The 25,393-nt window shown below is 37.1% G+C and overlaps 1 protein-coding gene across 2 annotated transcripts in view; it reads left to right on the top strand.

Moving 5' to 3' along the window:
- Positions 1-25,393, top strand: part of LOC123873066 (visual system homeobox 2-like) — a 131,460-nt gene that overhangs the window by 99,494 nt on the left and 6,573 nt on the right. For both annotated transcript variants that reach the window (XM_045917750.1, XM_045917749.1), the window contains one exon: positions 9,898-10,072. In XM_045917750.1, coding sequence (XP_045773706.1) covers positions 9,898-10,072 — 175 coding nt within the window. The remainder of the gene's footprint in view (positions 1-9,897; positions 10,073-25,393) is intronic.

Below are 25,393 nucleotides of genomic sequence, written 5' to 3'. Positions count from 1 at the left end.
ATAATATAAAATTATTAATTTATCTGATGAAGGTAGTTTGATAAAATCGATATTTGGCTCATTCGATGTCATACAATCTGTTGCTAGGAGGCGAACAAGACTGAACTTGCATAAAAACGGGTGTTTTGAAGGTTTTAGTTTAGTCTCCTTCTGAGATTCGGAGCGATATCGCATATTTTCGGTATTTGGATTGTGAACTGGATAATTAGATGTTGTGATAGCAATCACGCTCTAATTAAAGTATTTATTTTGGCATTAGTTTGTTTAGATTAAGACTCTCGGATAACCTTTACACATTGAACTTGTGTTTTTTGTGTTGGTTTTGAGAGGACATTCCAATAATCCGATAAAAATATTTAAATAATATACCTGCGTTTCTGAGTGACGCCAATAATTAGATGTTGCGATAGCAATCACGCTCTAATTTTGCCATTACTTTTATTTAGATGAAAACTCTCGGATAACCTCTACGTGTTGCACCTGTGTTTTTCACGTAGGTATTGGTAGGACATTCCAATCATTCGATAAAATTATTTAAATAATACGTTTTGCGTGAGTGACGCTTACACTACGTATATCTCTGATTTGATAACGTAAAGAAACTCCGAGATAACATAGTCTCTCCATCGCCACTCAGAGTGGGGGAGAGTACTACTCTGTAGAGTATAAGATGCAGATGACAGACAGACAACAATGTCATTATATAAGGGTTCTGTTTGTCCTTTTGAGGGACGGAACCCTTAAAATAAGCTAAAAAGGCTTAGCTGCGTTGTAGTCAGCACAAGGCAGTGCGACCACGTGACTGTGACTTGCAATCAATGTACAATTGAAGCCTTGCCGCGTTTCCGGTTCCGCCGCCGCCGCCTGTCCGCGGGCAATCACCATTTTGTTGTTGCAACTGCAGGAAACTCTAATTTCGTCTGTTATTTTAATGACTTTCTTACAGTTCTTTAACCCACTGTTATAGTGGTTATTACTCAACCCATCTGTATCTACCTATTTTTTCCCACTGGGTATTAGATCTAGGTATAGGTACCTATAGTGTTATTGTCCCATTGGTTATTAATGCCCACTAAGGCATTAGATTAGATAAGATAAGTACTTAAGTAGGTAGGTTCGGGGTTTGATCCTTCTCTAACTTTTCGTATTTATGTATGTCAATTAAAGTCTGTTCAATAACACAGTGTCGCTACCTACCTTGTGTTTGTTATTTATAATCGTACTAGCTGATACCTGCGACTTCGTTCGCGTGGATGTAGGTTTTTAAAATTCCCGTGGGAACTCTTTGTTTTTCCGGGATAAAAAGTAGCCTATGTGCTAATCCAGGGTACAATCTATCTCCATTCTCAGCCCAATCCGTCCAGTAGTTTTTGCGTGAAGGAGTAACAAACATACACACACACACATACAAACTTTCTCCTTTATAATATTAGTGTGATTAAATTACAATAACCTTTTGAATAATACAGTATTCTATTTTATTCTTTAATTAGAAGACATTAACTTAACAAACACAGTAAAAAAAACAAAGTAATAAGTGTGCCTCGCGTGTAGCGATGCTGTATAGCTAGGTATAGGTATCACTTGCTATAACAGTGAAAGAAAACATCGTGAGGAAACTTTCTTAGATATATAGTCTTAGTGGTATGTGAATCATACCTTATCAGATCAATTTCACTTGGATTTCATACTTGATAACCGAATTTGATTTCCTCCCCCGCCCCTCGATCTCATTTACTTTAATCCAAGTATTAACGTAACAAGATCGGGCGATTCCAACAAATCTTCTTAAGAAGTAATAAAGGAATCGGTCCATAGACTTGGAAGTTACAGTTTTTACCTGAAATTGCTAAGTATTCCATGCTTATTAATAATTGATATTTTTATAATTTCCTATACCTACCCGTAGTATTCAACTTGATAAGTAAGCAATAGTAGAAAAGAGAGAAAGGTGGATGGTAGAGTAGACAAACAGGCAGATTAGATGCTACAAAAGAGCCTTAATATTGAATTTACTTGGTATACGTGGAAATGATGATGATCATGACATTGATGGTGATCTACCTACCTATCACATTACCTATGGATAAGTTCCAGGCATGCAGGTTTCCTCACGATGTTATACTTCACCGTTAAAGGAAGTGATAAGTACCCATTCAATTGTTTAAGATACTTACATACCCTATCTAACTCCGAAAAGTTAGTCGTGTGCTCGAATCGAACCCTCGAACCCTTTCATAAGATACCAACGTCTTAACCACTAAGCTACTATCGATACCTTAGCATTAATATTGAATGACAATGGCTCCAAAGGCCCGTCTCCATAGAGGAAATAAGCAGTTAGATTATCACCACACCTCCCAATCAAGGGCCCAGTTAACCCGCCGCTAGCCGCGTTTTAACTTATTGCCTAATCAAAATGTGTCGGACGCACCCCAAATTGAATAACAACCTGTTAAGGCGCCACGACACGACGAGCGAGCCGTCGGAGCGGCATTGTACCACAAATTGGAACCAAATTGCCAACAGACGCATTCGCAGCTCAATTTAGCAAACGCCTGCACCTGATTGGTCGGCACGCCCTCCTCGCTTCGGAAACTCCATTCAAAGTATTTGAAAGCCGACCGAAGAAATGAAATTATGCACTCCGTAAATAAGAACGCCTTTGTGAGCTCACTGGCCTTATTTAAACTGTCACCGGCCTCAACGCGGCGTCTTGAACTAATGAAATTGCTTACTGTCCGCACTGGCGTCGTCGTCGTTTGTGCTGACGTGAAGTCCGGCCCCTCCACGTAACGGATTCATTTATATTTTGTGAGTTGCTTTCGTTTCAATCTGTGCATCGCAAAGATACGTTTTATTTTTATCACAAATAATAGTAGGTATTTATTTGTAACTAGTTGAGCTGCCCCGGCTTCGCACGAGGAGTTTACCTATTCCATTGACAAAATATGACATATTATATGTACTACTTGCACTGAGAAAAGGCACGTACCTACCTAGTACCTATCTGCTAATTTATTTACCGGAATTAAAGCTGTTACTAAGTAATAGGGAAGAAATGAAAATGTATTGTATGATATGCTAGGTATTTTGGTTAAGCATCTACTTCCTACTAAGCTATTATACCGATCGCGATCGATTTGCTGCTACCCGTTGAGGAGTTCCATCTTCTATTTCCGAAACTGTTAATCAAATCTTTACCAAACTTACATGGTACTTAGTACTTACCTAAGCTAACCTGACAGTACAACCTCTGTAAAGCAAAAGATTTTTTTTTAAATCGGTTCTTTTAGTTAAGTATGGAGTAAAATCGACAAAAAAATTGATCCCGTATCCCTAAGAATCCCTAATTTTTTTCGGGGATTAAACTACTCTATATGTTAACCTAGAGTATCAACTACCACTGTACCAAATTTCATTTAAATGCATTCATTAGTTTTCGCGAAATGGTCGCTAAGTTAATAGGCCTCTAAGAATGTTCAGAGTCATTCAGCGGGCGACGACGGCTAGAGCTTATAACCTATGCTTAAAATTTCGATTCGTGATCAAATCAGAAATGAGGAGATCCGTAGGAGAAACAAAGTAACCGACATAGCTCAGCAGGTAACAAAGCTAAAGTCGCAATGCGTAGGGCGTATACATGATTACAAAACGGATAGATGTTGGGTCCCAACTGACAACTCCCAAGGTGCTGGGACGGCGACTTCGCACCGAAACTCTGGAACTTGGAAGACTTGAATACTTGGTGGTGGATTGATGCCATCAAATGAGTCGTGGGTAACTGCTGGAAAGCGGCACGGAGCGTGGCGTGTAGAAGTCCTTACAAGTGACATTATGTCAGCTGTGGACGAGTTTCGGTTAGTGATGATGATGAAACACTTCATTATCAAAGCCATTTTTGTTGCTGTTTTTTGGAATCTTGTAGGTATAGTAGGCGATGACGTAAAAAAGCCGATATTAATTATAATCATCGAAGTGCTGGTAAGACTATGATAATATGGATGATGTTTTGGGGGAACTAGTGACTCGTCCCCGGGGACGTTTATCCCTTGAGTTTATCCCATTTTACGTACCTACCTACATAACATATCAATCTATGACAATATGCTTAAAGACATCCCCAAAAATTATCCATCCCCATTTTATGGGATCGATAATTTTTTTTTTTTTTTTTTTTGCCAAAAACTATCTAAGAAACCTAATAATTATCACACGACAGTCCAAAAAAGGACTGCAACATTTTCAGGATTCATGTAGGTAGGACCTAAGTAGCTATGTCTGTGAGTATCTTTATTCGACCATAACTTTTAAATGCCTGAACAGATTTTGATGTAGATATGGGGTTTTGAAAGAATTCTTACATTATCCCCAGTGACATGGATTTCTGAAAACAAATTGTATGGCGCTATTTTTAAATGTGTCGTTTTTTAGGTACTTTTATTTGGCTTTTTGGCAGAGCTTGTATTTTTCAGCTCAAGGTTATTTTAAAATGACTTTGACCGACAAACGATGGACAGATCTTTGAAAAGAGCAACCGCCGAGTTTCTTGCTGATTCTTCTCGGTAGGAAAAGCATTCCGAACCAGTGGTAGATGCACTTGACGATTCAAAAGTACCTACCTACCTGTAAAAGTTTAATTTTTAGACACACTGGACGAATCGATAAAGGTGTCTTGTTTTGCTATGAAAGATAAAAATACTAGATTTGTAATAATCAGCAAAGTGTTTCGATTTAGCAGAACAAATTACTGATATAATGGGGGGCCTAAACCGTGAGGCCCCGAGGGAAGCCCCGAGCAAGGCCCTCAGGGGACCTAACACCTGACCGTGCGTTGGCGAGCCCTTTGTGTGGTAGATTAGGATACTGTCAACAAGTGTTACTCTTGCGTTTAAACACCCGCACTATTTGATATTGGTAAAACTATTTGATATAGCTCAAAGCTTTACCTTTATTATCTTAGTACGAGTAGACTTGGACTCTGACCTTGTTGGTTTTTAAAAATCCTGTGGGAACTCTATCCTTTTCCGGGTTCAAAAGTAGCTTTTGTCCTCTCCAGTCTTTAACTAGGTATTACCATGCAAAAATCACGCAGAGTTTTTATAGTTTCCAAAAATCCTGAAACACGTATTTCTTTATTTTTAACTGAAAGCCCAAAAAGGTATAAGTAACTTGAAAACATTCATCCAAACTTTCAACCCTTAGCTAACCCCCTTAGGGGGTGGAATTTCCAAAGCTCCTTTATTAGTGTATATCCCCCTCCCTATAAGTCATAAACGGCTACTTTACGGTTTAGGCTGTGCGTTGATATATCAGTCAGAACAAATCTTTTTTGTATATATTGATTGATTTATGCGTAGTTAGAAGTAGCAACCTACAAAAATTGAAATTGAATTACCTACTGTAATTTGGAATTATGTGTTTTCAATGAGAAACACACAATTCCATTAGTTCATTATTAACTTTAAAAATTACAACTTAGTCTCAGAACTAATTACATAATTCCAAAACCCAGCATAGCTTTTTCCAAAACAAAATTGCCATCCGTTATTGGAGTTAGCTTTCTAACAAATCCAAACGCTACGAGTATAGAATCGTATGGGCGCCCAACAAATTGTTTTGCAAACATTACAAAATACCCTTTAAACTAATGCGTCCACTCAACTCTGACCTGTGCGGGCATTATCAGCGGGTCGTTCGGGAAGGTCTGGTTAGGCTGGAGTACGTCACATACAAGTAATAAATTGCCGGCTAGGAGTAATTTCCTCGCACGGGGCTACGAGTCATTAAAGCGGCCGAATGTGCTGCCAAATTAACAATTACACGGAACCTTTGTGCCTGTATGTTAATTAGGAAATTCGTGCGACGCCGCGCAGGCGTGTAAGTGCCAATTACACGATATTGTGCGGATAACTCTACTGAGATAGTGGCAGGTACATTTCGTTGCTGTCAGCACTCATTATTTCTTATTATCTTCGACTTGAAGAGAATACCTCTAGGAATAAAGTTTGGTTCTCCTACGGATCTCCTCATTTTCTGTTTTTAACACAAAGAGAAACTCCAAGCATCTCTTTCCATCGTCCACTCAGTGACATTAAGCTTTATCATGAAGCCCATAGTTAGCATTGTTGATATTTATGTAGCTTACTTCCTTTTAACCTAGAATCTTAAAATGGATGTCTTATAGCAGAAGTTAAGGGAAAAATTAGGAAACTGTGAATTTGTGGTAAGGTACAAATGAAAGAATGAATGAATGATTTGTTTATTCAATAAAATGCAGGTACAATATTTTGCTTAACAATCGCAATCGACTATAGTCGGTAACTGGATGGGTGACTGACTTCAGAGGTCCGAATTTGACCTTTTCGTTTCCTTCATACCTCGGAGAGCACGTTAAGATGTCGGTCCCAGTTATTATCACTAGCATCTGATAATAACTGTAAATTAACCCTAAGAGTCTCGTACTCTTAATCGAGTTGTATGCGGAAGGATCTGGGAACCCACCGCATTATTATCCCAAGAGAACTCCTACCATTATTATAGGATTAATGGAAAGAGAACACGATCCTTCAGCAAAGAGGAATACGGTTCTAGGTAGAGACAATATTTTCAAAATATAATGTCTGATTTTTACAAAAAAAAAAAGTGTTATTTCTTGTGCGGGACTTCAATTGCTTTTATACATGGCATAATATTGTATATCAAATCTTTGAAAAGAGCGACTGCCGAGTTTCTTGCTGGTTCTTCTCGGTAGGAAGGCATTCCGAACCAGTGGTAGATGCTTTTCACGATTCAAAACAACTTGTAAAAGTCTAATTGAATAAAAATATTTTGAATTTTTTGAATTATGGTACGGAACCCGTCGTATGCGAGTCCAACTTGCACTTGGCTAGTTTTTTTTTTTTTAATCGACCAGCTGCTGTTTTACTAAAGCCCTATACGTGTCTACACTAGTATCTACCACACACACCACTAAGCTTGACCAGTCTGTGGTATCTAACGTGAACACAGTGTAAGTAGTGCCTGGGGCGAGTTGCCGACCGCGACAGTCGGCGCCGATATTGATTGCGTGTCGCGGGCCGCTGACAGACTAATTGTGGCCAAGATTAGGCCGGCGGTAACCTGATTGTGTGACAATTACTGGCTCTACTGTGGCCTTGGGACGACACACTGACAATTTGACATCGACAAAGTCTTTTTACCCGACTGCGGCAAAGCCAAAAGGGTTATGATATAATATTAGCAGTCTATGTCTATGTATGAATACTTATGTAATAACTATGTATGAATTATGTATGTTTACATCCAGATTCTGTGTGTTCCACTGTAGTGCCTAAAATACTGGGCCGATTTTGATGAATGAGGTGTCAATTAATTCGTTGTAAAGGTCCGGGTGTCATAGGCTATATTTTATACGAAAAAAATTGACCTAACGGATGTTACATCAAAAAGTGGGGGTCTTCAAAAATTTTTTCTGCTATTGTATCAAGTGGGATGTCAAATGAAAAAGGAGAACTTTCTGAGCTCATGAATATAAATGTACAACAACATTGAAATATACCAAGCGATAGAAAAACAATTTTATTCTAATATTTCAGCGTTTATTAAGACGATCAGTCGGGTTTTAGTTTTCAACTTTATCTTGTTAGGCCTCCTGGTTTTGCTGGTGCATTGATATTTTAGTTACCAAGTAATGACTACTTACTCTAAAAAACTTGAAATAAAATAAAATATTAAAAAACCGACTTCCAAAACCACTAAGTACAAAGTAGAAAAATAATTTTTGTTTCTACACGTGTATATACCTACCTATGAGTATGAAGTCGGGCGAGCTTCATGCTTAGATTTCTAGTTCCTTTTATTATGCTCGTCCGACTTCATACATACTGTATACACGACACACGAGCAGAAACAAAAATTATTTATCTACTTTGTAGTGGTTTTGGAAGTCGGTTTTTTAAATATTTTTGAACTGAAAATTTCTTTAGACGTGTTGGTCGATTTTGGGATGAGTATAAAAACTTCAAGATCGCTTCAGGGGCATGATAATGTTAATAGTAATTTAATTTACGATATAGTACTATACTTATAGCTGTTATATGCTCAATAATATACTTATTATGTCATAGCACAAACATACAAAGGTAATCAGTAGGTATTGGTACCTACTGAGTACCGGTTACGAGTCTGGGAACATAATAGGGCGGAGTATTAATTTGCGCGGAGAGCGCGGATCGAGTTTAATTAACAAATTTAATTAGAAATTAACTGTTTCGTCGAGCAGGCTGCGAGCTAGGGCTGACACTTGTGGGTTTGCTCTAAATAATAGGTACCTACTCAGTTTCATACCTACACTGGTACGTAATGTTTTAGCACCAAAATACCGTTTCTTTTTTAGGATTACGTACCTCAAAAGGAAAAACGGAACCCTTATAGAACTTTGTTGTCTATCTGTCTGTCTGTCCGTCTGTCGTGTCTGTCAAGAAAACCTATAGGGTACTTCCCGTTGACCTAGAATCATTAAAGGCAGGTACTTACGTAGTTTGCGGAGAGTGACGGCTAGACTTTTTACCCTGGGAAATCAAAGATTTCTCACGGGATTTTTAAAATCTAAATCCACACGAACTATTAAAAAAAAAAGAATATTCGCCATGACTAATATTCTCCTTTCCCCTCCAACTAAGCGTCAAGCTTGTACTAGGAGTAGGTAGGTACTAAATGCAACGCTGGGCTTTGAACCGCCGACCTTTCGGTTTTCAGTCCACTCCTCTAACCTATTGAAGCTTACAATAAAAGCTTTAGTCTTACAATAAAAGAAAAGAACCAATAAAAGAAAAGAGTTGCTTCACCAGCCCTGACTAAACACACAGCGTAGCGTCGTTCACTCTGGTAGAGCGGTTCCAAATTTGAAAATTTAATCTAGCCGCGTTGTGTGCGCTAATTGGTTTGTTTTATATGCTTAGTTACTGCGGGGCTCGGCGCTGCTGCTGCCAGCCTTTCATTTCCACCAATCACTGCGTCTGTTCGTGAAAACTTTTCAGCAACGACAAAAAGTTTTACTTTTTTTAACTCAGTGCCTCCTACTTCTGATTAGAGTGCATGTTTTCTATTACCTACTGCGAATTTTTTTCTGGTGCTATTTTGCTGTAATATGTTTAGGGTTCCGTACTCTAAAGCTGCCAATGGTTATCTCCGGTAACGGTATGACGGTATAACAGTAAAGACCTGGAGAGTGACATAGGATTGTTTTCCCGGAAAATCAAACAGTTCACACGACTTTTTTAGGGTTCCGTAACTCAATAGGAAAAACGGAACCCTTATACGATCACTTTGTTGTATTTCTGTCTGTCCGTCCGTCCGTCCGTCGTGTCTGTCAAGAAAACCGATAGAGTACTTCCCGTTGACTTAAAATCATGAAATTTGGCAGTTAGGTAGGTCAAGCACAAGTAAAGGAATAATTCCGAAAATTGTGGTTACATCATTTAAAAAATATTAAATTCGTTTCAATTGTCAAAGTAAGATACTTACCTAACTATACCAAGTGGGGCATCATATGAAAGGGCTTTGCCTGTATATTCTAAAACAGATTTTTATATATTTTTATGCATAATAGTTTTTGATCTCTCGTGCAAAATGTCGGAAAAAATAGCCGAGTACGGAACCCTCGGTGAGCGAGTCTGACTCGCACTTGGCCGGTTTTCTTAACCTAAATTCAAGACGTCGCGTCGCTCGTGAACGTACCAGGCAGTTATTCTTAAGCGCATAAAAAGTAGGCCTACATACAAAAAACGAATTACTTAAGTTTTCATCTTAGGCTGTATCATCACTTTCCAGCAGGTCTGTTAGCGCTAGTATAGAAATAAATAAATAAAGTTAAATTTACCCAAATTCTTCCAGGTGTGGTTTCAAAACCGACGAGCGAAATGGCGCAAAACGGAGAAGTGCTGGGGCAGGTCCACCATCATGGCGGAGTACGGGCTGTACGGCGCCATGGTGCGCCACTCGCTGCCGCTCCCGGAGACCATCCTCAAGAGTGCCAAGGAGAACGACAACGTGGCGCCGTGGCTGCTCGGTGAGGATCCCTCAGTACTTAGACAACCTGATGTAGATGCTTATGCCTCTCCCAAATTGTCCAAAAGTTCCTGGCCGACCATCGAACGGAGACCATCCTCAAAAGTGCTGAGAACTACAATATTCCGCCGTGGCTGCTTGGCAAGGATCCCTTTTATACAAAGAATCAAAAGCTTAATTTGCTAATAATCCGCTAAACCAGACAAATCTGTATGGTGCAACACGCAGCATGCGATATGCACCGCCTGCCCTCCCACTGCTAAACATGCAGGAAAAGCCAGCCACCAAGCAAGCAATACGCACCACCACCACGGAGCACCACACTTTCAAAACCACTCGATCGCGAGTGGAAGTGAGTGGGAATGGGAGGGCGGGAGGTGCATACCGCATGCTGCATGTTACACCATACAGATTTGTCTGGTTTAGCGTATTATAGCAAATTAAGCTTTGGTTCCTTGTATATCATGGACTTCCGCAAAGTGACGCCTGCTTCTATACAACATCGATGTACCTACGTGTAGAAGTAAATGCATTACGCCGCTCCCAGTTTGCCCAAAATCGCTGACCATTGGACGGAGACCATCCCCAAAAGTGCAGAGAACTACAATGTTGCGCCGTGGCTGCTTGGTGAGGTCCCGCTTTTATTTACAAAACATTGATATAGATGCATAGGAGAACCAGAGTAACCGACATAGCTCAGCGGGTTGCGAAGCTGAAGTAGCGATGGGCAGGGCACGTAATTAGAAACACGGATAAGCGTTGGGGTCCCAAGTTGCTGGAATGGCGACCTCTCACCGGAAAGCGCAGCATTAGTAGACTCCCCACAAGGTGGGCAGACGCCACGAATGAATAGCAGGAAGCCACTGGATTTAGGTGGTGCAAGACCATTGCGTGAGGTAGTTAGGCATCTAATCCTTGCATGCATTTATTTATTAAGTAGGTACTTACTGTAACTGCTAGAATAATTTCTTATTTTACGAAGATCATGAAGCTAGGTAAGTGAGGTTAAAAATGACAACTTACAAAAATAATTTGAAAATACACCTACTCAAGGCGTACCTATAGGTAATTAATATCACTTTTGGGTAGGTAAAAGTTTGATTTTAACTTTTTACGGTTTCTTGTTTCCTTAAAATGAGGTGAGTACAATGTTCCATGTCAGTTTTGTTCTAGAGCTGTTGTAATTTGTGAACGTTTAATTGTATCTAGCTATAGTTCATACATTATTTCGGTAACACATTTCAATTGGAAATGACAAAAGCGTATTATACGCAACTTCAAGAGACGTAGAAGGCATTTTAAAAACTAGATGCTCCATAAACCTTATTGCACAGATAAAAACTTTTCCTACATGAAAATAATGTGAAAATAATTGCACGTACGCGCGCGCTTCGTAAAACGTCGTCGAGTGTAGCTTTGAACGTTTTAAGTGAAAAATTATTGTCTTTAAAAATTTCTAACTTTAATTTTAATAGAAATAAATTATTTTGCTGAAAGAGTGGTGAGTGCGTTATCATAGAGAGACAAAAAGCATTGTAATGTACCGTCGGATCGCACAACTACCAGTCGGCAAAGATACGAGGACGTGAGTGCTTTTAGACACTAAGCACATAGTTTGCGTTTATTCACTTATTCGCCCGTTTTAGAAAGCAAAGGGGAAAAAGCTAGAAAATACGTTTATTAAACCTGCCCTAACGTCGAAACGTGGGAAAAAATATAGTGAAGGGAAATGTTAATGTGAGCTGTTGAAAAATACGGAATATTAGACCAACTTCAGTTTCATCATCTCCTCTCAACCCATCGCCCGTCTCACTATAAAGTATCCTCTCAGAATGGAAAGGGTTTCTGAGGCCATAGCTCGCCACGATAGCCAAGTGCAGATCGTTAGACTTCATACACCTTTGAGAACACTATGGTGAAATTTCAGGCATGCAAATTTTCGCCCGACGGTTTTCTTTCGGAAATCTAGTACCATTAGGCTATCACCAATTCTTTTAGTTTATCAATCAAATACAGATTTCATAATAGGTATAAAATTTTTCTTATGGATACTTCTATTTTTCCACAGGATCTTAAAAATGCAGTCTATATATAACTCCTAAATTAGACGAAGTTCATGGAAAAATTTAAAATGTGGAAATAAAATAATAAATAAAGATGTGACAATTAATCACGCTTTAACGGCGAAGGAAAAATCGTGTCCTAAAATCAAAACCTGGCATGCCTGAAAGTTCTCCATAACGTTCTCAGAGGTGTGTGAATTGTGCCAATCCGCACTTGGCCACTTGGTGGACTATGGGCAAACTGTTTTCATAGGTACTTAAAGAAGGTCCGTGCTCTGTAGTGAGCCGGCGCTACGTTGATCACGATAATGGCACGAACTAGTTATCTAAACATATTATTTTGAATTTAAAAAAGTCAACTCCTGTAACCTAACCTAATTTTAGTTTATTTCTAACTCGAAACAAAAAATAGTGTTGACAAAAATAATTATTTTATATCTAGGGGATGCCCGCGGTTTCACCCGCGTGGATTTTGGTTTTTTTTAATCCCGTAGAAACTTTTTGATTTTCCGGGATAAAAATACGTGTACCAAAAGTAGTAGGTAAGTGTATCAAATTTCATTAAAATCGGTTCAGCGGTTGGGCCATAAAAACGAAGCAGACAGACAGACACACTTTCGCATTTATAATGTTATAGTATGGATAAGGCCTTAGGACCGTACTTGTTCAACATAAAATATAATCCCTTTACCAGTAGATAACCCTCCAGTACCTAATTAAATAATCGGATGTCTAAAATAACTTTCAAATCTGATCGACGATTAGTTTTTATCAGGTTTCAGAAATGCTAACTACCGTAATTTGTAGTCCATACTAACTAATTTGATATTAAAAAAACCACCCGTTAAGAATACCAATTTATTTTGATTATTTTTCAAGTTATAAAGCTGATTCACTGATTTAATCATTGTATCCTCAAAATCCTTTACTTATTGTGTCATTTGTTTTATCTTTACGAATTTTGTCTCTTTTGTGTTTGTATAATAAATCATTAATCATCTATTGTAAGTGGCACTGCCGTTCCGATGAGATGTAAAATAAATAAATAAATAGCGTTTCTGAAACTGGGGTCACTTAGCTTAGGGGCTAGTAATATTTTGTGGGTCAAATTCTGACTTGATGATTTTGTTCAAGAGTCGAGCGGGAGACCCGGCCCGTAGCGTCCAGCACTGCCGCCGCCCGGTGAGTGCATCTGCTTACTTACTAACTAACTAACTCAGTACAATACCTCGTACTCATACAGCGGCCGAAGCCACGCTCTAATTAGCTTGAACAAAATCAACATGTCACACACGCGCATAATCGCACTTGTGTTCTAAATTCACGGTTATTTTGATTAGGTTCTTTGATTTAGGTCCGTACTCTTTTTTAACAAACAGTTATTACTTAAACGATGATTTATTTTTTCAATTGTTTCGGCAATTTCGTCGTATTAATTAACGTAAGTAAGATATAACCTGTTGTTACCTGGGTACCTAAAAAAAAATTAAAGTTACGCAAACATCATTTTTTTTACTTCAATTAAACTTAAATCTTTAACTTAACTTACGTTTTTTAACGTAAATTTAAACATGAGTTTGTTTTTTGTAAGTATGTTTTTTTAATCTACAATTTATATTTTTAATAAATAATTCGAATATACTAGCTCTGGCCATTTTCAAGAATTAAAGCCTCAAAATTCAAAGTTTTTTGTTTCATGTTCAAGTTATTACTTGCTAAGTAATTTTTTTTATTTTTTATTATTAAGTTGTTACCTACTTGTAGGTGTATACTTTGTTATGACTTGACCACCAGTCGACTCTACCTAGAACTCTCTCTCCTAGATCTCTCTCTACCTAGGTCCTCCTAACGTGTACCTTTAATACCTGGTCTAATTTAAACAAAAAAAAATTAAACTTGAATTTCTTTAAATTTTTTTAGTAAGTAGGATTTTTAATATTATCATCGCGCTATAAAATGTTCTTATGCAATCTTAGCAACTCTATAGATAAAATTACTCTATGAATATGAAACATTTCGCTATATTATTTAAAAACAATTTTTGTATAAAACGTAAGATTATATGAAATGCATCTTGGTTGAAAACACACTCGCTTCAAGACAAAAGCGTATAATTTTTAATCTCGGCTCCAAGAGATGTTCATTTTTCACAGCTTCCGAGCCTCTCGACTCGCGAGCTGCTTGTTTTATAACAATGAACCCTACGTGCTGGTAATACGGGACATGTGAGCTGCATCTTTATATGGTGGTTGAGACTACGTGTAGCTAAAGTTGATCGCATATTTGCGCATATTAATATTAACCGCACGTAACAGTTTTCAGTCTTATTTAAAACTAGATCTTTGCTTTTGATTTTCAATCAAATTCTTAAATAGCCTTGGTTCTGTCGTCTGTCTAAGCTTTATTCTTACCTAGCTGATGCCCGCGAATGCTTCTCCAGAATGTATTGCTGCACCAAAACTTTGTTTAAGTATTTTGATTATATGAATGAGCTATGAAAAGTTAAGACAGATAGACAAACACACAGACAGATACACTTTTGTATTGATAAAATAGTTCTAGAAAGTAATCAACCAATTTCGAACTTCTAAGTTAGTTATAAAATTAAATTTTACTGTAGACAAATTCATTTTTCACAAATCAAAATTCTACCGCTTATTTGTAAAGTTGTATCTATAGACAATAGCAATAAACTCAGCAGTCACTCTTTTCACACGATAAAATTTAAAGAAACTTTTCTGGAAACCGTATTTGTAAGTTTTTAAACGAAGATGTGGTTTAGATGTGAATAAATAAATAAAATACTACGTATAATAAATAAATAATGGAACTTAGGTATAAGTAAATGGGTAGGAATAAATAAATAAAACTTAGGTAATTATGTATGTGTATTGTGTACGTACCTAATATAGGATTGAAAGTATAGGGGCATATAAAATTATATTATGCTTCATATAAGTACGATAATAATTATACCTAATGATTAGACGATTTTCTACAGTTTTCAAGTTTCCGTGAAAGAAGTTTTTTTAGACCTGTGCTGTTTTTATAACAAATGTAAATTAAAAATTTATAACACCCCCGACAAGTGAAGGTTACAGTAACTAGAAAAGAGCTGATAACTTTCAAACGACTAAACCGATTTTCTTGAATTATAGCTAAGAACACTCTCGATCAAGCCACCTTTCAAACAAAAAAAACTAAATTAAAATCGGTTCATTAGTTTAGGAGCTACGATGCCACAGACAGATACACAGATACACACGTCAAACTTATAACACCCCTCTTTTTAGGTCGGGGGTTAGTAAAAAGGTCTTCCATTTTATTGTCAGATAGCTATATCGATGTAACAAATCATCACCGACTTGATCTCACAAGTATAGTAACTTGCACACCTCGTCTCATCTCACGTGCTTTGACCTGAAAATGTCTTTTGGGCAAAACCGTGCGAGGCGTACATATGTGCGATCTTCTTTACAAGCGAAGTTTTATTTGTTTTCTAGTGGAGTCTAGTGTTAGTGTAGTGCGAGTGTCTTTGTGGTGGCGGCAAAGTGTAATGGAGACAATTAATGGTTTTAGGGTTATGGTAGGTAGGTATATTGTGTCAACAATAACAGATATTAATAGGTACTTACTTATGCTTTTTAACCCCCTACCCAAAAAGAGTGGTGTTATAAGTTTGACGTGTGTATCTGTGTATCTGTGTATCTGTCTGTGGCATCGTAGCGCCTAAACGAATGAACCAATTTTAATTTACTTTTTTTTGTTTGAAAGGTGGCTTGATCGAGAGTGTTCTTAGCTATAATCCAAAAAAATTGGTTCAGCCGTTTAAAAATTATCAGCTATTTTCTAGTTTTCTTGTAGAAAAGAAGGGCAAATAACCCTTAGGTTCATAATATTCAAGTGTCAATTGACAAATGTCAAGCTGTCAAGATGGACGTTGCCTAGATATACATAATAATTTATTTCAAAATGATTTGTGGGGGTGCCGGGGGTGTTGAAAATTTTTAATTTACACTTGTTATTTAACCAAGTTTTACTATTTTTAGGGTTCCGTACCTCAAAAGGAAAAACTGAACCCTTATAGGATCACTTCGTTGTCTATCTGTCTGTCTGTTTGTCCGTCCGTCCGACGTGTCTGTCAAGAAACCTATAGGGTAGGTACTTCCCGTTGACCTAGAATCATGAAAGGCAGGTAGGTAGGTCTTATAGCACAAGTACAGGAAGTAATCTGAAAACCGCGAATTTGTGGTTACATCATTAAAAAAAAAAAATTAAAACGTGTTTCAATTTTCAAAGTAAGATAACTATACCAAGTGGGGTATTATATGAAAGGACTTAACCTGTACATTCTAAAACAGATTTTTATTTATTTTTATGTATACCTAATAGTTTTTGATTTATCGTGAAAAATGTTGGAAAAATACCCGAGTAGGAACGGAACCCTCAGTGCGCGAGTCTGATTCGCACTTAGCCGGTTTTTTAACTTTGAATGTCTAGTTAACTTAAGGTTTTTGGCTGCAGGCTTGCTACTGCTTTATACTTATTTAAATTTCATTACTATTTAAACGATAGCCGTAAAAGCCTAATGGTTAAGACGTCTGCCTTCTATTCGCGAGGTCGAAGGTTCGATGCCGGGCACGCACCACTAACTTTTTCCACTAACTTTTTGAATTATTTGCGTTTTAAGCAATTAAATGTCACTTGCTCATGAGGAAACCTGCATGCCTGAGAGTTCTTCTGTTCTGAAAGGTGCATGAAGTCTGCTAATTCGCACTGGGCCACCAAGGCGGACAACGGCCTTCTCATTCTGAGAGGAGACTCGTGCTCAGTAGTGCTCTGGGAGTTGATCATAATAACTATTTGGACTGCTCATAATAATTTGTAATTTTAATCAATAAAAAATGTATTATTTTGAAACTGGAATTTATTGAGTGGCTCAAACAAAACGTAGTGAAATTTCCTCAAAAAGTTTAAATTAACCATAGAACCAAATCAAAATTTTTAAAACCACTGCACACGACTATAGCCTCAGATATGAATTCATTTATGTACCTATTTGTAAATCAAGCGAATCATAGCGTTTATTAGTTATTAGTTGTATGGAATGCATACAACATAGGTAGGTACATAATATTATAGCCTTCGATTGCTAAGTTTCTTCTTAAATTCTTTAACCACAAGTTTCCCTAGCACGCTTTGTAGCTTATAGTTTCGTTGTTTAGAAACGACGACGAGTACTTAGGTATGACAGTGGTTTACCAGTTTTCCATAAAAATAACCAGTTTTAAAGTTACACGGGTTCAAAGCCCTGTATGGGCCTAAAGTTTTGAAACTAACTTGAAACAGATTAAAATGCGATGACGTTAGAACCATCTCATGATACATTACGGCCAGTCCACGGGTATGTCACGAGTCAGGACATGGTTGGTTGTGTTTAAAAAATAAATCTTGAACCATGTTCACCATATTTTCATGTAACCTAAGAATTAACCATAAAAAAAAAAACGAAGAAAAAGCCTCCACCTGGTGTGTCTCCACCTTAAGCGCATACATAAATGAATCTAGCAAATCAGAGCACAATCATATTGCCATGGCGTGCATACAGCCTTCGGCGTGCGCAGTGGTGGGGGGAGGAAGGGCAGGAGGGGGGGGGGGGGCGGCTCCAAGATGGCCGCCGCTTTGTCTCAGCCCTGATTACGAGGGCTGCCACGCTTACATATTAATTATGTACTTAGCTGTATGGGTTTTTCACCTGAGAGTTACCTGGGAGGGCTTGAATTCGTTTATTTTGGTTTAAAGAATGGGGGTCGCGTTTTTATGTAATACTGTTTATGTTATATCAATTTGAGGTACGTACAGAGCTTTAATTTAACACTTATTATGTACTACAACTATAGAACTTACTAGATGGCGCCCGTGACTTCGTCCGCGTGGGTTGAGGTTTTTAAAAATTTCTTGAGAACTCTTTAATTTTCCGAGATTTAATTTTTCATGTAAAAATTCACGTCGATCGCAGCGTGATCCATACATACCCCATACAGGTGTAATGCCTGAAGACATTACACTCGTTTTTGAGTAGTCGTGTAAAAAGAAAAGTTCTGACTGACTAATGGACTAAGAGCCTAGATGGCCAGACCTTCGTTATTTTATAAAAGCTGAAAGTTTCTCTGCGCATTGTCCCCAACACAGGCAGGAACGATCGGCGACTATAGAGTTTGGATCATGATACGAGTAGCTTTGGGAGAGAACAGGTAAAAAAGACGTACAAAATCTTTCGTCAAAGTATAAAGACTAATTTTTTATATTTTCTTCGGAATAGTATACTTAGTATAAAAAATCACGTCATGTATTGTCAGATCCAGTAACGTGGCAACCTCCTCCTCCTCCTGACATTTTTAAATCTTGGGTGTCTGTTATCTGCCAAAGCCACCATGATTCAAACTTTTTATTTGTACCAGAAAGTTGTAACAATAAAGAGAAAAGGAAAGAAAAAACCGGCCAAGTGCGAGTCAGAGTCGCGCAGCGAGGGTTTCGACTCGGGTATTTTTTCCGACATTTTGCACGATAAATCAAAAAGTGTATAAGAGAGAGAGAGAGAGAAGATAAGAGATCTCTACCAATGACCATTGGCAGTGTTGGGGACTATGAGAGAGACGCAGAGAAACTTTCAGTTTTTGTAAAATAACGAAGGTCTGGCCCTCACAGGCTCCAGGTCCATAACTCATCAACGCCAATCCTAGAAAGCTTTACAGAGGTTTTCTTTATAATGTAGACAAGGACGAGTAAGGCTGGATTTTGTAAATTTTCATAGGACCTAATAGGGAACAGAGAAGATTTTTGCCGACCCAAGCCGCGAGGGGTCGCTAGTAAACTATAGCACTTAAAAAATTGGTTGGCACAGTTATGGAAACCTTTTACCGTTACACATATTAAAATAGATAGTAGTTAGTTTAGTTTAAAAAAATAAAGATTTTCAGGATACACCCTGACCTGAACGTTCCAAAAAGGTTTTTGTCATTTTTCTTTGTGAAATAGGTACTACTGTAAATTTACATTGAAAATATATTTGAAATCATAGCAAACGATCGTTGGTACATTAATTGAACTAGATGTTTTTCCCTTTCACCGATGCGAGTGTTCTCGCTCGCGCGCTCCGTAGCTCGGGTAGATGACCGTGAGCGCGTAAAATTTAAACCATAAAGAGGGATTAAAATTTTTAGATTTCGTGAGATTTTTCACAGACTACTTTAAGTAAGTAAGGTACGGTAGCAAGTGTTACATATGAAAAGGTGGACCATTTCACATGCTATCTGTGAAATGGTCCATATCTAATACTCGTATCGTAGGTACTGATAGGTAGGAAATATTGCAATTCTGCTGCTAAGTCTAAGCTGCTGCTGTACGTTGGTATGGATCAGTTTCCAGCATGGTTTGCAGTTGATAGCAGGTGATAGCCTAATGGTTAAGATGTCGGCTTTCTATTCGGGCGGTCGAGAGTTCGATCCCAGGCCCGCGCCTCTTTTGTTTTTGGAGTTATGTGCGTTTTTGAGCAATTAAATATCATTCGGTTTAAACATCATGAGGAATCCTGCATGCCTGAAAGTTGTCCATAATGTTTTCAAAGATGTGTGAAGTCTGCCATTCCGCACTGGCAGACTATAAGGAGACCTGTGCTCAGTAATGGACCGGCTATGATTTGATCACAAATGATGATCACTTACTGTATTCAAAAAACAAGACTCTAATTTTCGGTATAACTTACCCACTTGACTTCAAAGCAAATATACAAAATTAACCAAAAGGAAAACAAAACACAAAACCAATAACATAACAATAAACCAAAAAACAATAAAAAAACAAAACAAATAACACCAATTTTTTAATTTACGGAACCAAAGCTTAAATATATTTTACTTTTTAAATAGTGTTTGTGATGTAAATTTTACACAAAAAGATTTTTATTGTATTCTAAGTAGGTACTTTAGATCGGCCATTAAGTGATTAAATTAATTTTAGAAAGTAGGTACTTAAATAATTTCCGTATAAGTAAAAATATACGGAACGAAGTCTTACAGTAGGTATTACACCTACTTGCAATTTTTATCAATTCTAGTACAAAATAACAACTATATTATATATACAAAACTATACACAAATTAAAATCCCTTTTCTATTTCAGGGATGAAAATAGGCGCACTAATCTCGAAATGAGGGATCCATTTTCACAATGGAGCGGGACTTTAGTCAAGTGGGGTTTTAAATGAAAGGCAATTTATAACCTACTTTCGTATCTTGAAAGTAGTTCCTTCATTATTTCAGTTATTTTTGTCATAATTTAAGAATAATTCCATAATTAATGAAAACAAAAAAAAATCAGATTACGAAAATCTTAAGTAGGTACCTATTAAATCACAAGGAAACAAATTAAGCTAATTAGTTAATTATGTGAAAAATCCTTAATATTTAGTCCGTAAGGTTAAAATATCTAATAATATTTTATTGGCTGTATTTTTTAAGTTTTATTTCAATATAAGGTTCTGAAATTACGAATTTAGCAGACCAAGTCGCGGGTGTTGACTAGTTACGTATGAAAATTTTACTTCTATTTTAATTTTACTGCACTAAATGCATATAGTTCCTGTAATTTAATAATTACGGTCGAGTCGAGGACCTATAGTGTAAAGTGTCAAGTTGACCTAACAATCATCATCATCACCCACGTAATTACAGCTAAGTAATCGGACGTTAGTCGTCCGACTTTTTAATTGTATGGGAAAATTGTTCAATCAATTAAAAATCACTGAATTTGTGCACTTTCAGAGATCTTCACACCTATTACGCGACTCGCTAACCTATCCGATCAAAAGATTTTAATTTACGGGGGCACTTAATAAAAAGTGAAATTTAAAATATATTCGAAAACAATAAGGAATTCTATTATCCAATCCACTAGAACGTTGCCAACGAAAGTGTTCGCTCAGACATCAAAGTGCGAGCTTCACAGCAAATGGACCGTAATGCACGCGAAGTGCATCTTAGTGAATTATCTGCCTATTATACACTTGCTTTGTACATCACTCTTTTATCTTTCTAAATGACACCACCGCGTTGTGCTACCGCCACACTAGGAGACCAAACGCGCGCACCAAACGCTCACCTTCCACGTTACACGGCACGCCTCATAGGTCACGGTTCAATAGCAATCGATAATTGGCTTAACCGAAAATATTTATTAGCCTTAAAATCAATGTTTCTCGAAAATATTCATTTAAGCCACGGTACTTAACCTTGATTTAATATTATAGATTTGATAATGTTTTAATGAATTAATAAATTCATCGATTAGTTACTAATTTGGATTGTTAAAATAAAATATGTTTTGGGTACACTTAATAGTAACAACATGAGTTCATAAAGTAAGAGCAATAAAGTGATATTTTTTTTTTTAATTTAAGTATATATTTTTTACCATAATTAAAGTAATTAATTAAACTATGATTTTCTTTTCGATAGTATTTTTAATATTACCAGTAGTATTTTATTTTTAAAAATCTACATTGTGAAAAAACCTAATAAAAATAAAATATAAAATACTCGTCGTTAGTAAATATAAATAAATAGCAACCACCCGCGGCTTTGCTTGACGAAAATATAAATCCTCTTTATTCCTCATTCCATAGAATTTTCAAAAAATCTGCCTTTGTGCCTACTCTACATTATAATTAGGGAACCTCTGAGCAAAATTTCAGCGTTCTAGGTCCAAAGATTTGATTTGGGTGTTGATGAGTCAGTCAGTGACATGTAAAAGATATGTAATATACAGAAAGAAAAATAATTAAATAATATTCTTCTAGAATCTAGATCGATAGATCTCTTATTGAAGTCAATATTATAATTATTTTAGACTTAAATTCTTAATTTTAATTAATTTTAATACTAAAAGAAACTAGAGATATTTTATTAGAAGTAGCTGTCAAGTTAATCTTTCAACGATCAAGTTTACGTGTAAAAATCAAAACTTATTTATTTCATGTAAGACAACAGCTCTCTGTGTGTGTCTCTTATGTTACGTCTTTGACTCTACCATCGGTTCGGAATACAGATTCTACTGAGAAGAGCTGGCAAGAAAGTCGTAAAATCAAAAAAAAAGTTACAATAATTTGTTACAATATAGTACACCATCTTGTGTCGACTGAAAGCTGAACCGGTTTTTACACAATGTTTTTTGTGTAATGGTAAATCTAAAAATTCTTTCTGAACCATAATTATAAAAGCAAATACTATTTTGTTCGCATTTCTCGCCGGGTGTGGCAGCAGCCTTACCATTGCCGCGAGTGAAAAATCTCAGCAAGTACTCTTCGGTGAAAACTTAATCGAATTGTTCGTCTGAAGACTTCCCCAACATAGCAACAACACCCCTAAAGCATCCCCTAAAAGGATGTTTAGAAGAAACCGCATCAAAATGGATGCATCCCTTTGATATCACATCCTAGTATTAAGTAGTTAATTTATCTTTTAGTGCTGTAGTGCTTTAGTTTTGTTCTGGGATAGTGTGTTTTTGTTCCATGGAACTGCAAAAAAATATTACATTTTGTAACTTCATCTGATGAACCTAGGTTCTCAAACTTCCTTCTTAGTGGGGGTCTTTGTTATTGAGAAAACAAGCAAATTATCCCATGACCCAGTGGTTTAAACTGTATGTATGTAAATATGTCAGTCAGTCAGTTTTTCTCTTTACATTTAAATATAGATTAGGTAACTGATCCGCCCTGCTCGTGAAGATTTTTTTAAAATCGTTTCCTATTGGAGCCCGTTTCCTAACCCGTGAGAATTTCAAAAACATGCAGCCTTATTATTTTTACTTATAATGAACCTCCGTGAAAAATTTTAGCTTTCTGAGTCTACAAGGGTTTGAACCAGGCGTTGATGTATCAGACAATAAATGAGTTAGGACTTTGATAATCTCCTAGCAAACATGAACAGCACTTCATGGAGACAAGCTTTCTTCGATAACAACCACCCTGGAGGCCTTTTAGCTTCCAATGTAATGAGACGTACAATTTGTGATTCTACCTAAGTAATAATTATTGCATTCAGCTTACACAAGCCTAAATCGAATAATAAATGAATTGAATTGAAGTTTTCTCTCCAAATCTGGAATGTAAACCTGAAACCTGAAAAATCACAGCAGGCTGTGCAGCACAAGGATTTTAAACCCAAAGTTTCATATATCTATACATATAATAAAATTGTAGAAAAGTGGTGTCTGTACAATGAAAATATATAAAAAAAAAGTAGCAGGGGTTGTTATTATATCGATGCCGAACCCGAAATTGTAATTAATTTTTTTTTGTCTGTTTGTCTGTGTGTTTGTGCACGCTAATATCAGAAACGGCTTATTCGATTTAGATACGGTTTTCACTAATATATTGTAGTAAGCTTCACTTAACATTTAGTGTTTATTTCATGTCAATCGGTTCATAAATAAAAAAATTATGTCAATTTAAAGAATCACGGCGAACATTTTTAACGTACAGAGTACGTACTACACGCCTCGCGCCTGAGCGTCCGTGGCTATATAAAGCGCGCTGATTCCACGCGAACGAAGTCGCGGGCACAGCTAGTTTTATAATATATTAGGTAGGATAGATTAATTCCTTAAGGTTCGTTCCTAAAGAGTCGTGCACGCTTCACTTATGTGATCCTGCGAGAAGCTACCTCTACTATTGGTTTACCTACTTTTTACGTCAGCTAGCGGATATAGGCTGTAGGTATAAGCTGTATGAAATTAGGTATCATATGTGTAGCACCTAAGCGTAGCCCAGCTGTAGCAGAGTAGTGGTGACCGCAAGTAAATCAAGTGGATTTATTACCTCTGCGTAATGGGGGAAGTTGGTCTAATGCCCTCCTGGCGATTAAGGCCTGATGACCGCCCGCCTGGCCTGCCGCCCGCCTTCGCCCGCCTTGGCGATCTATTGGTCAGTTACCAACTTACCTATAGATAAGTGGACTTTTCGTGTTCTAATGTAAACTAGTTTATACCCGCGAGTTCATCCACATGGACTACTCAAATTCAAACCCCTATTTTACTCTTTTAGGGGTTGAGTTTTCAAAAATCCTTGCTTAGCGGAAGTGTACGTCATATATCTATCTGCATGCCAACCCAACCGATCCTCCCAGTGTTCGAGCTGTGCGTCGATAGAGCAGTCAGTTAGTCACCTTTTCCTTTTATATATTTAGACTAGCCGATGCCCGCGACTTCGCCCGCGTGGATTTAGGTTTTTCGAAATCCGTGGGAAATCTTTGTTTTTCCGGGATAAAAAGTAGCCTATGCGCTAATCCAGGATATTATCTATCTTCATTCCTTTCAGCCAAATCCGTCAAGTAGTTTTTGCGTGAAGGAGTAACAAAGATACACACACACACAAACTTTCGCCTTTATAATATTAGTGTGATAACGGTCACATACCAACAATAATATGATAATTTTAAATTATGAATTTACTTTTATTGTACACCACAAAATTATGGATATTTCGACTCGGTTGCATTGAGTCGTGGTCAGTCAGTAGTATGAACTGTGCGTTGATATATCAGTCAGCCAGTCGATTGGCAGCTTTTCCTTATATATCGTCGTTGCTGTTTCTTAAGACTTTTTGAGTTGTTATACCTACTCTTTACACTAAAATTAAAAGATTAATCTATCCACTGGTAATATTAAAAGTTTACCATTAATTGAACTTACCAGTAACATAACTTAAGAACGATTTCACCAACGTAAAATAAGTCTTATTCGAGAGTTGATATTTTGCTAGGTTTTCAATATAAAAACTGGCATTACGTTCAATTTATTCCTCGATTAAACGTACGTGTTGTACTCGACGTTGGTGAAATCGCCTATAAATCTCACCCTTAGTGTGTTTATTTTTTATTTGTTTTAATGTAGAGGTAGCAATATTAGCAAAACTTTAAGCACAATTTCCCAACAATCGTGAGCTTCAAATTATTTCGGTTTATTACATTTACTAGCTGATGCCCGCGACTTCGTCCGCGTGGATTTAGGTTTTTTGAAATCCCGTGGGAACTCTTTGGTTTTCCGGGATAAAAAGTAGCCTATGTGCTAATCCAGGATATTATCTATCTCCGTTCCGAATTTCAGCCAAATCCGTCCAGTAGTTTTTGCGTGAAGGAGTAACAAACATACACACACACACACACACACACACACACATACAAACTTTCGCCTTTATAATATT

Source organism: Maniola jurtina, chromosome 16 (assembly GCF_905333055.1).
Source record: "Maniola jurtina chromosome 16, ilManJurt1.1, whole genome shotgun sequence".
In the NCBI taxonomy this organism is placed as follows: Eukaryota; Metazoa; Arthropoda; class Insecta; order Lepidoptera; family Nymphalidae; genus Maniola; species Maniola jurtina.
This window is presented reverse-complemented; position numbering and strand designations above follow the sequence as displayed.